We start from the raw sequence: 12,849 nt of genomic DNA on the forward strand, positions 1-12,849 counted from the left end.
TAGTGCACTATGTAGGGTGCATGAAATGTCATTCCGACACAGCCCCTGCAGGAGAGTGGAACCGGAAGTGAGGGTGAATTGGGACACAGCCCCTGCAGGAGAGTGGAACCGGAAGTGAGGGTGAATTGGGACACAGCCCCAGAATGTTGACTGCACTTGAGGGGAGTGCAGGTGTGTCTCTGTTTGATGTTGCATTAGCACACTGCTTTGCTAGTTTAGCTCAGTGTTAGCTAATGGCTGGGCTCGGATCAACACTTAGCCTGTTAACTTTAAGCACTCGTTCCTCAGGTAAAGAGTGGAGTTCTTCTTCTTCTTCCTGTCAGGGCTGCAGTTAGCCTGTGAGCTAGCCTGCTAATGATGGGAGTGGTGACTTGTTAGCTTTATGCTAGTTTAGTTATTATTTGTGTTTACTTGGCTATGTTTTGAACCTGTGAGTAAACTGTTAGCTCTGGATTTAGCCAGCACTGTGTTGGGTTTAAGTGTTTTAATGTCTTTTTGTGAGGCAGGTAATGGTCCACTGAAATAACTTTAGGATTTCAAGCTGAAAATCTAAACCTTATTGAGGTTGCTAGCAGCAGGAACACTGTGCTGATCTTTCCCTCAGGAGTGAGACTGCAGCACCTCCACCATCTCACGGGCAGGGTTCACCTGGACAGAAAGTGGAAGATTTACACACACACACACTCAGCCGTGTAATTTAAACCAAACCTGTATTTTACCTGTAGCTATCATCTCGATCATCTTTAACCTTCACCTGTATGAGCTTGGCTACAAGTGCAGGCTGTGCTTTCCCTGTGCTGTTTCACCTGTAGCTTTTGTCTCCGTGATGTGTACAGATGTTGAGTCCCGATGTCTGATCCCGACCTCAGGACGCAGTCCGACTCTGGTGTGAGCAGCGCGTCAGATTTTGTGTTTTCGTGTCATTGCTGTTACGACGTGTTGGTGAACCCGACCACGCTGACGTGCGGCCACAGCTTCTGCCGTCACTGCCTCGCCCAGTGGTGGGAGTCATCACGCCGCACCGAGTGTCCTGAGTGCAGGGAGCCGTGGCACGGTTTTCCCAAAGTCAACATCCTGCTCAGGTTCACCACACGGTCACCATCTCACACTCCTCATGTTCACCATGTTTATCATGTCTATCATTACCATGCCGTGTGTGTGTGTGTGTGTGTGTGTGTGTGTGTGTGTAGGGATGCTGTAGAGAAGCTTCACGAGGCTGATGTGAGGAGGAGGCATGAGGAGATCCAGAGTAGCGTCCGGATCTCTCGCTCACTGTTGGCATTCCAGCGTTTTGGAGATGAACAGGCCAATCACAGATCTGCAGCAAGAAGACCAGGGAGCTTCTGCTTTGGAGTTTTCCTCACACTTGGCTGTGTTACGGTGTGTGTGTGTGCATGTCCCCTCAAATGGTTTCAGATGTTCAGTCATATGAAACACTGTTTTTGTGTGTGTGTGTAGGTGATGTTGCTGATGTACCGCTGGTCCAGTGGAGGAATTCACCATCTCGACTTGGTCAATAAACCAATCAGCAGGTGGACGGTTGATGATGTCACACTGTGGATGGAGCAACTGGGGTCCTGGACCAATCAGTACAGAGAAATATTTTCTAGGGAGCAGGTCAATGGCAGGTCAGGGACAGATCCACTTCCATTCATCTCCTTTCCCTTGTTCACATCCCCTTGGTGAGGAACTGTAGGAAATGCTTTGTGTGTGTGTGTGTGTGTGTGTCAGGTTGTTGAACATGCTGGGTAATGATGAATTGCTTGGTACGCCGTTCTTCATGGAGAACCCCGCACACAGACGGGCCATCCTGCAGGAGCTCCAGAGAGTCCAGGCCCTTGGGGTCAAACCTCCACGTGACCTCTGGGAGTACAAGGTGTGTGTGAGAGAGAGACAAATTCTGGGTTCACCAGCACAGAGTTAGATGTTCGATTGGATGATGATGGTGATCTGTAGAACCATCTGGGCTGCCTGAATGAATGAAAGAGGGTTTGGAGGAAAGTGAAGGTGTGAGTCTTCAGAACCTTCACCATTCCAAGAAATCGTACCTGTTTTTAAATTATTTTAAATTAATTTATTTATTCATTCATTCATTCCCCCCCCTTTTTTGGGCCAGTGTAAGCTTTTGACCCCCTGAGATGAGGCTATCTGAGGTTGGTAATTATCCCAGTTCCATGTGCTACCTCCAACACCATCCAGTGGTGGAAGCACCCATATGTGTCTGTGAAGATTCTCAGTCATCCAGGTCATAATAAACTGTGGGTGGTAAAAAAGAGCAACTGGACTTGCTTGAAGATTCTTGAAAACGTTTCACCTCTCATCCGAAAGGCTTCCTCAGTTCTGTCTGACTAATAGGGAGTATCAGATATTTATCCTCTCATGGATCAGAATCAGAATTCTGATGACAAGCTCATCTAAGCCCATGTTTACATTAGACCGTATCAGCGGATCATCAGATTAATGTTTTTAAAACGATTAGTGTGCACACAGCAACACCAATACACGGATACGCTCGGCTCCGCAGGCATCCTGCGCTCCAAATCACTCCGCCCTGAACAGCGAGTGCCCTCTGGAGGGTGCGCACTCCGGCCCTGCGCAGCTCACACAGCGCGCGAGTGAAGTGCACGAGCAGTGATTCGGGACTGAGCCGCTGTGTGTGTGATCCCAGCGCATATCACTTACCACTTGCAAGTGGAAGGATGGCAAGCCTAAAGACAATCATAACTACACAATGGGCAGTATTTGCATCAGTATTTGCAGTATTTTCATACTTTTATACTCTTTAATGAAAGGTGATACAAGGCGGAAGTCCGCGCCATTTTTCAGCAGTCGCGTCACATGACCAACGCCAGCGAATCAGGAAGGTGGATGTCACAGTGACGTTGTCCAATGAGACGCCAGCTAGAGCTCAGCACAGCGTATCCGCGTATCTCAATGTTTACACAGCACCGGAGCTGACACGATCTGGATTGAATACGTGGACGCTGGCGGATTCCCGTTTCCAGGCGTTTTAATGTAAACGGACAGTGCATCCGCGAAGAAAACGAGACAGATACGGTCTAATGTAAACTTGGCCTCTGTCCTCCTGTGAGTCACCGAAAACAGCTGGGTCTTGGCGTGCACCCAGCCGTCTGGGAAGAGTGTCCAAGACTGCATTGTAGATGGTTGATAAATGGTGTCTTAGACCCCCACCTCTGTTCAGTGATGGCCGTTCCAGGTTGACAAAAATGGCTTCTTTAACTCCTCGCTCATACCAACGATCCTCTCTGGCTAAAATGCGTACGTTGCAATCCTGAAATGAGTGTACTTTGTTGTTAAGATGAAGATAGACAGCAGAGTCCTGGCCTGAGGAACTGGCTCTCCTGTGTTGAGCCATGCGCCTGTGAAGCGGTTGTTTTGTTTCCCCAATATAGACCTCTTTCACATGACGTCACCGCGCCGCGAGATTTTGTTAGGCGCCATATTGGAAGACCAAGTACATGCACTCACAATATAAAACAAAGTACGAGCGAGAGTAAAGTGACACGATGGATGATAATTCTGGTTATGTGAGTACATTACCAGTTGCAGAAAGGGCACGGTATGTGGAGAAACTGGCTGTGATTGATGGGTTTGACCCATATGATAAGACTCATAAAAAATTATGTGAATCCAAGCACGCAGTTTAACGCAAAAGTTCGTTTATATCCCGACCTTGTCAGCTGTCAGATTTATGTTAATGGACCCGGTAAGCTGGGAAATAATATATATTTTTTTCTTTACCAAATTCTAACAGAAAACGAGAGCGCCTGAAAGGGAAAACCGAGCCGAGCCGCCTCACGGCTGTAATGCAAATTGCTTTCCTCCTCGGTATACAAGTGTGCTTCCATGGCAGGGAAAAAGAAACTATATTTTGCCGCCTATGTAGTCCCCTATTTAAACAAATCAAATCAAGTTTATTTGTATCGCGCTTTTAACAATAAACATTGTCGCAAAGCAGCTTTACAGAATTTGAACGACTTGAAACATGAGCTAATTTTATCCCTAATCTATCCCCAATGAGCAAGCCTGTGGCGATGGTGGCAAGGAAAAACTCCCTCAGACGACATGAGGAAGAAACCTCGAGAGGAACCAGACTCAAAAGGGAACCCATCCTCATTTGGGCAACAACAGACAGCCTGACTAACAGTTTTAACAGGTATAACCCTCAACTGTCCTCATGGGGCCGTCCTTCACAGGAGCGGTGCGATAAAACTCCGACCAGACACAGGGCACCAGGATGGATCAAGCAGGTCCGAGGAGCAGAAGAGGCCAGCATCTCAATCCCAGGATCAACATGTAACTCAGAGGGACAGATTGGGGGGGAAGAGAGAGAGAGAAAGAAAACACGTTGTTAGGTATGCCCTAAAAATGACAAGTATTAAATCTGTGTGGTAGACTCGCAGAGACGAGAGTCTTTACATCAGGCATAACACACAACAATGGCATGTTAATATGGTAAAAAATATATCATGACCTGCTCTGGCTGGATGCTTGATTGGGTGATGGGAGCACACTCCTCAGCAATGATGAGATGCAGATGGGACCCTTAGGGCTGGCCAAGACAATTCAGTTACATTTCACCGGGTCTGGGACATGCAACAGAATGTCTGACGGCCGATTCCCTGCAGGCTACGATAGCCAGTCGAGGTCTCCACCCTCTCCACCAAAAGATTTCCTGTTGACTCCATGTAACTCAGAGGGACAGATTTGGGGTGGGGGGGAGGGAAAGAAAACACAGGTTGTTAGGTATGCCCAATGTCACCTGAATAAGTAGGAACAGTATACATATTGCACCGAGTACAAGCAGGGACTCCGGCAACTAACTATGACATCATAACTAAAAGGGGAGAGCCAGAAGGTAACACAGGCATGAGGGGCCCCGGGACATAAAGCAGCAGCCACTGCACCGTCAACAAACTCGAGTGAGCAAGCGAGTGGGGACTGACAGCATCCATACATCCCAGTTTACCAAAACACTCTGTCTGAGGATCCTCCAGATCTACACCTTTACCTCATAAACACCATTAACACAAGGCTTGACTAAACAGATCTGTTTTCAGCCGAGACTTAAACACTGAGACTGTGTCTGATTCCCGAACACTACTTGGAAGGCTGTTCCATAACTGTGGGGCTTTGTAAGAAAAGGCTCCGCCCCCTGATGTAGCCTTCAATATACGAGGTACCAGCAGATAGCCTGCACCTTTTGATCTAAGTAGGCGTGGCGGGTCATAGAGGAGCAGAAGTTCGCTCAGGTACTGTGGTGCGAGAACATTCAGTGCTTTAAAGGTCAATAGTAGTATTTTATAATCAATACGAAATTTGATTGGGAGCCAATGCAGTGTGGATAAGACAGGGGTGATGGGGTCATATTTTCTAGTTCTAGTAAGGACTCTTGCTGCTGCATTTTGAACTAACTGGAGCTTGTTTATGCACTTATTGGAACATCCAGACAGTAAGGCATTACAATAATCCAACCTGGAGGGAACGAAAGCATGGACTAGTTTTTCTGCATCATGCAATGACATTAAATTTCTTATCTTAGCAATATTTCTGAGATGAAAGAAAGCTATTCGGGTAACGTTATCAATGTGAGTTTCGAATGAAAGACTGGGGTCAATAATCACTCCGAGGTCTTTTACTGCTGCACGTGAAGAAACAGAAAGGCCATCCAGAGTTACTGTGGAATCAGAAAACTTCCTTCTAGCTGTATGTGGTTCTAGCACAAGTACTTCAGTCTTGTCAGAGTTAAGCAGAAGGAAGTTAATAAGCATCCAGTGTCTAATGTCCTTAACACATTCCTCAATTCTATTAAGCTGGTGTCTCTCATCAGGTTTTACAGAAACATACAACTGTGTGTCATCAGCATAACAGTGGAAACTAATACAATGTTTATGAATAATATTGCCCAGAGGTTTTATATATATATATATGAGAGAGAGAAAAAAAAGCAGTGGAACCAAGACAGAACCTTGTGGAACACCAAACTTTACCTCGGTACGGCTAGAAATATCACCATTTATATCAACATACTGATAATGATCAGTTAGATAAGACCTGAGTCAGGAGAGGGCCATTCCCTTAACTCCCACAACATTTTCTAGTCTATCCAGAAGAATGGAATGATCAATGGTATCAAATGCTGCACTAAGGTCAAGCAACACAAGCAGCGAGACACAGCCCTGATCAGACGCCAACAGTAGGTCGTTTACTACTTTAACCAGTGCTGTCTCTGTGCTATGATGAGGTCTAAATCCTGACTGATACATTTCATGGATGTTATTCCTATGTAAATATGAGCATAACTGCTGTGCCACAGCTTTTTCAAGGATCTTGGAGATAAAGGGGAGGTTTGATATTGGCCGATAATTGGACAGCTGACAGGGATCAAGGTCAGGTTTTTTAATCAGGGGTTTGATAACTGCTAGCTTAAAGGATTTGGGTACATAGCCAATTATAAGAGAAGAATTTATTGTTTTTAGAAGCGGTTCAATTACTTCAGGTATTATCTGTTTGAATAGACGTGTAGGTAAGAGATCTAGTACATAAGTTGAGGCTTTTGATGTAGAGATTAATGAAAGTAATTCAGTTTCTTTAAGGGGAGTAAAACATTCTAACTGATGATCTGATACAGTTATATTGTTAACTACAGGGTCACTTTCATTGTCTGACCTTAAATTAATAGTTTGAATTTTTTGTCGGATATTCTCAATTTTGTCATTAAAAAAATTCATGAAATCGTTGCTACTCCATACTGCAGGTGTGCATCTGTCTATAGTGGACTTATTCCTGGTTAATTTTGCTACAGTATTAAATAGGAATCTAGGATTATTTTTGTTATCTTCTATTAGGGAGGAGAGATATGTTGATCTCGCAGCACTAAGAGCTTTTCTATACTTCAGGAAGCTCTCCTTCCACGCTAATTTGAACACTACCAATTTTGTTTGACGCCATTTACGTTCCAATTTTCGAGTGGTCTGTTTTAATGTGTGAGTGTCATCATTATACCAGGGTGCTAATTTTTTGTCTCTGACCATTTTCCTTTTTAGAGGAGCTACATTATCTAAAGTACAGCGGAATGTTGACTCTAAGCATTCAGTTGCCTGATCAAGTTCTGCAGGGGCTGACAGTGACCCAATCAAAGTTGATAACTCTGGGAGATCATTTATAAAGCTCTGTGCAGTAGTTGACGCGAATGTATGTTTAATACAGTAGCGTGGTGAGGTGCATATATTATTACTCAGACATAGTTTGAATGAGATGAGATAATGATCTGAGATAACTTCAGACTGTGGAAGTGTGACTATATTGTCTACGTTTAATCTGAATGTTAGTATTAGATCGAGGGTGTGACCACCATTATGGGTCGGTCCTATGACATTCTGATTAATCCCGACTGAATCTAAAATGGACACAAACGCTGTTTTCAAAGGGTCTTCTGGGTTATCGAAGTGAATATTAAAATCTCCGACAACTAAAGCTTTGTCTAAGGAAATAACCAGATCTGAGATAAAATCTGCAAATTCAGAAAGAAACTCAGAATATGGCCCCGGGGGCCTGTAAATAATAAGCAATGGAATTAACTGGGTAGACTTATTTTTCGAGGCTACATACATTATATGAGTATGAAGAACTTCAAATGTATTAAATTTATTCCGTTATGGATGTGACGCGTCTGAAATGGACATGGCATATGTTTAGAAAATCAGCAATTTAACCACCATAATCCTTTGAAAAACTCTCTATCAGCTAAAACTATCAAAGTTCTTAAATAATATTTAGAATGGCTATTGTTTTGTGGATTTTAGCATACATTTCTGTGGCTTGTGGCAATAATATAGAATTGTACATGATCAAAGTTGATTTTAGCTTGGGTTTTACATTATAAGAAAGAAAGACTGACAGTGACATTAGGTTGGTTACAAATTGGTTCAACTTATTCACATCTGTAAAATACAGGCCTAGGTGATATCTCTGGGAGTGGTTTTGATGTATTACATGTTGCTTTATTTTTGCATGGCGAGGTTGACATTTACATGGAATTGCCCACAACCAGGTTTGTGTGTTACACCTAGATAATCGTTATAAATAACGGCGACGCCTCCTCCTCTGCCAGTTAGACGAGGCTGGTGTATATAACTGTATCCAGGAGGACTCGCTTCATTTAATGCTATATATTCATTTGGCTTAATCCATGTTTCAGTTAAACACAGTACATTAAACTCCTGATCAGTAATGAGTTCATTAACCATTAGCGCTTTAGATGTAAGAGATCTAATATTTAATAGCCCCACCTTTAGATCAAAGGTGCTGGCAGCAGCTGTACAGTCAGTCTGATCTAATTTTATATTGATTAGGTTACTGGAACAAACTCTCTGAATATTTCTACCTTTTTGTTGAGCTCGGGGAACAGACACAGTCTCGATGTAGTGGGCCCTGAGTGACGACTCTGTGCAGCTAGCAGACAGTCGGTTTAGCCTGTTCGTCTGCTCCCTGGCCTTGGCTCTGGATTGTCAGAAATTAACTCGGCCTGTTCTGAGACTATGACCTATGCTGCAGGAAATGAGAGCAGCACCTTCCCGAGTGGGATGGATACCGTCCCGCCCTAACAGGCCAGCAGTGCCCTCAAAATTAGCCCAATTATCTATAAAACAAATAGGAGTCATTCAGGATTCAGCCATGTTTAGCTCCGTGTTTTTACTCGACCAAAGTTATACAGTATTATGAGCTTTAAATTGCATAAATAAAACCATTTGGTGAAACTTTGAAAAAGGGATTGTACTGGTTTAAAGTTTTTACCTAACGTTTTCATGTCGGCTCCAATTAATACACTAGTAGAATCGATGACTAGTTTAGTAGGCCAAAACCTTTTTCAATTTTTGACTGTACCAGCCTGAAAAAACTTGCGACAGTCAAATGGAAAAAAAGCAAGCTGGTCATGTTGTACTGGACTAATCTATGACTGATGAGTATAGTAAGTGATACTAGTACTGATACAATAAAACAGACGACTGTAATCTGGTAGGCAGCACGATTTATATTATTTCTCCGTGTCAGATACATAAGGAGGACCGGACACCAATTCTGCCATCTGTTTGCTACCCAGACATTGTAAACTATTTGTTGTTTACACCCAGTGCCTACACTGCTGATGACTTGAAAGCCTACAAAGGGCTACAGGCTTACAATTATGTTGTTAGTGGCTTGGTTCGTGATATTACAGCTGTTATTAAGAATAACCTACACATAGTTATGGCCAAGGTAATCTTGTTGATATTTATCTTTTAATAATATATCTTTTCAGTTGAAAAATTAATACTTTGTCACTATTAAGGTATCCATAATTTAGGTTAATTTATCCAAATTATACATATGTATTTATGATATATGCCTACACAACAACTATGCTTTATTTATATAATAGGAGGGAGAGCAAACCCCAAACCATCCTAAATTATTATTAAATTGTAGAAGTCTGGGAGGCTTGCTCCTCATACAGTTATCAACTTGGGGCCAATTTAGCATGTTTTAAATCTGAATTTCTTGCGTTTGCTTACCTCAAAGTGTCCGCAGATCATGCACAGACTTATCCATTATATCCACAGGTTTTTGCCAAGTCTCACACAGGTTTCTTTCAAGTCTACTGTTGGGCCAATAAATCATAAATAAAACAGCTCAGATTTGTTTGTTTAAGTCGTTTGCCACTCCACTTTATTCTCGTGGGTTCACATACCGCTGCCGTTATCACGAGTTTGTTGGTCTTCCAAAATGGTGCAGGGTCTGTTTACTTCCGGTTTCGGGTGATGTCAGTGAAAGGGGTCTATACGAGTCCGTGCATTCCTCACTGCACTGAATTGCATACACTACGTTGTCCTGTTAGTGTCTGGCTGTTCTGTCCTTAGGGTGGACCAGTTTCTGCTTCAGGGTGTTACTGGGTCTGAAATGCACCGGAATGTCAGGCCAGGACTCTGCTGTCTATCTTCATCTTAACAAAGGACACTCATTCCAGGATTGCAACGTATGCATTTTAGCCAGAGAGGATCGTTGGTATGAGCGAGGAGTTAAAGAAGCCATTTTTGTCAACCTGGAACGGCCATCACTGAACAGAGGTGGGGGTCTAAGACATCATTTATCAACCATCTACAATGCGGTCTTGGACACTCTTCCCAGACGGCTGGGTGCACGCCAAGACCCAGCTGTTTTCGGTGACTCACAGGAGGACAGAGAGTCAGCTTTCCATTGATCACCCTCATGACTCGCCGTTCACACCCAGCCTCCAGCGACCCACACCAACATGATGCCTCAACGACACCTTAGATGAGCTGGTCATCAGAATTCTGATTCTGATCCATGAGAGGATAAATACTTGATACTCCCTATTCGTCAGACAGAACTGAGGAAGCCTTTCGGATGAGAGGTGAAACGTTTTCAAGAATCTTCAAGCAAGTCCAGTTGCCCTTTTCTACCAACCACAGTTCACCCATATGTGGATCTTCTCCAAACTGTTCCCACAAAGTTTAAAGCCCACAGTGGTATAGAACGTCTCTGTTTTTTGTAGCGTTAGTTTCCCTTCACTGGAACGGAGTCCAAACCTGTTTCAGCATGACGATGCTCCTGTACACAGAGGAGCTCCATGAATCTGTGGTTTGTGAAGGTTGGAGTGAAGAACTCAAATGTCCTGCACAGAGCCCTGACTGAATTCAACCCCACTGAACACATTTTGGATGAACTGGAGCCTCAACATCAGGGTCTGATCTCACTAATGAACACACATCCACACAGCCACGCCCCAAAATCTAGAGGAAAGCCTTCCCAGAAGAGAAGAGAAGAGTGGAGCTCATTAGAACAGGAAAGAGGAATAAAGCTGGAATGAGACATTCAAAGAGGTCCATAAACGTTTGGCTACGTAGTGTTGGGTCTGATCTGATGGTTTCACCAAAGTGATTTATATCCTGTATCCGTTTTAACAGTTAGAGTTCTTGCTTGAGGGCCCAACAGTGGCAACTTGGCAGTGCTGAGATTTGAACTCATAACCTTCTGATCATTATCCCAAATGCTTGATGATCTCCCTGTCTTCAAGAGGTAGTGATTAAACTCCGACACCTTGGTTAGTCTCCAGAAATCCGAGTCCACCCACTGGGCAAACTCCTGGAGGAGCACAGCTGCTAGCGATATGCTAACAAAAGTGCAAACTAGCGATGGAGTAATGTTCTGTCTGTCTTTGTAGGTGGCGAACGAAGGGAAGTCTCTGTTCCTGGTCTATGGTCTGAAGGACTCTCCCCGCCTCACCCTCCTCCTCCTCTACCTGTTTGACTACGGTGCTTCCTTCCTCCCGCTCGTACACACCTGCTGTTCGACACACAGCGAGCAGAACGAGCTGACGGTGGGTCACATGCTCGCACATCAGCCTCGGGTGAACCAATGCATGTCGTAATATCTACATCTCGCGCTCTTTGTGTCTGTAGGACTGGGTGGGGCCGAGCCTGTGGCAGTGGGCGTGGTTTGTTGCGAAGTGGTTGGTCTTGCCGTACCAGCTGCTGGTGGAGTTTGCGTTTGATTGGCTGAGCGTGCACTACTGGACGTCTCGAATTGTCATCGTGAACGCCGTACTGCTGTCCTTACGGGAGGGGCACGCGATGTGGAGTGTGTGGAGACGAGGAGAGCTCAGGTACGCAAACATTTACGGTATTGTTTACATCTGTGGAGTTTGGAGGACAGATTTATTCAGAGCGATTGTTCGAGTCCCTCGTAAACACGCGCGTCGTCATTTAGATGGCGTGTTCAGAAAGTCAGTGGTGTGTTGATGAGCTTGAGTGATTTACATAACAGCCAATAGTGTTTGAGATGCACCATGCCACACCCCGCCCAGTCCAGGTCCGTGAAACACTGCTCTGTAAAGTCACATGACTGCAGAAACTCCGCCCTCTTCATCAGTAAACTCCACTGAGTGATGAGTGTGAAAGGGGCAGGAAGTGTGTTTACTGTACTGGGACTGAACACGCTGTGGGGTTGTTGGACAAAATCAGAGGCTAAGTACTCGTGTGTGTGTGTGTGTTTCAGGATGCTCCAGCACCATGTGTTTGCTCATGTGTGGAGGATGGGGATCCACAGCGTGCTCTTCCTGCTCCTCTGGACTCTGCTCCCTCAGTGTGTGTGGAACGGCCTGTTCTACTGGGGGCTCTACTGCAGCCCCGCCTTTAACACACACACCATACTACAGAAGCTCCTGCGCCGCACACACACACACCGAGCATGACGCACAAACACACACTCGAGATTGCGTCAAAGACCGACCTGTTTTCTGAACAGTCAGTGAGATGAAATCGCCATCTCCACCAGCCAGTCACAAACCAGCAAGAGATGGAGGCGGAGCCATGTGGACTTTTTTCCACTTATTCTACAGACGTGTGTGAACACAAAACAGCTCGAAGATTCAGAATTAATAAAAATAACTTCTGTGTGATTTTGTGATGTCTCTGTGTATATCTGTCTGTCTCTCTCTCTCTCTGTCTCTCTCTCTCTCTCTCTCTGTCTCGCGCACATTTAGTGTTTGTAATGTGAATGATCTGGTGATTTTATTTCTGTTGAATTCTTCTGGTGTGTGTGTGTTTTTGTTAATTATTTCTGAAACTTTTTTTTTAATTAATCTTATTTTATTTTTGATATGATTTATTTGTTTTTGAGCAGAATTTGTAAATAAATTCTAAAAATAAATTTATGGAATTGTTCTGATGGGAAATTATTGACTCTTTAAACCTGAACCCAGTGTGACACTTTATAATCATAACTAACACTGATTGATTAACCCTGTTTCTCTGATGTTCCCGTGTG

At 44.1% G+C, this 12,849-nt stretch overlaps 1 protein-coding gene across 4 annotated transcripts; it reads left to right on the forward strand.

Moving 5' to 3' along the window:
• Positions 1–74: 74 nt before the first annotated feature.
• LOC132866524 (bifunctional apoptosis regulator-like) lies at positions 75–12,736 on the forward strand. 4 transcript variants are annotated; one of them, XM_060899349.1, is made up of 7 exons: positions 75–171; positions 837–1,380; positions 1,459–1,628; positions 1,732–1,876; positions 11,246–11,401; positions 11,484–11,686; positions 12,079–12,736. In XM_060899349.1, exons 2-7 carry the CDS (start codon positions 850–852, stop codon positions 12,272–12,274), a joined length of 1,401 nt encoding a protein of 466 aa, XP_060755332.1. In that variant the 5' UTR covers positions 75–171; positions 837–849; the 3' UTR covers positions 12,275–12,736. The 4 variants fall into 4 exon arrangements, with proteins under 4 accessions (XP_060755332.1, XP_060755331.1, XP_060755330.1 ...); XM_060899348.1 differs by having other exon boundaries at positions 114–288; XM_060899350.1 differs by having other exon boundaries at positions 115–1,082; positions 1,191–1,380.
• Positions 12,737–12,849: the final 113 nt, after the last annotated feature.

The sequence above is a fragment of the Neoarius graeffei genome, chromosome 18 (genome assembly GCF_027579695.1).
Source record: "Neoarius graeffei isolate fNeoGra1 chromosome 18, fNeoGra1.pri, whole genome shotgun sequence".
Lineage (NCBI taxonomy): Eukaryota > Metazoa > Chordata > Actinopteri > Siluriformes > Ariidae > Neoarius > Neoarius graeffei.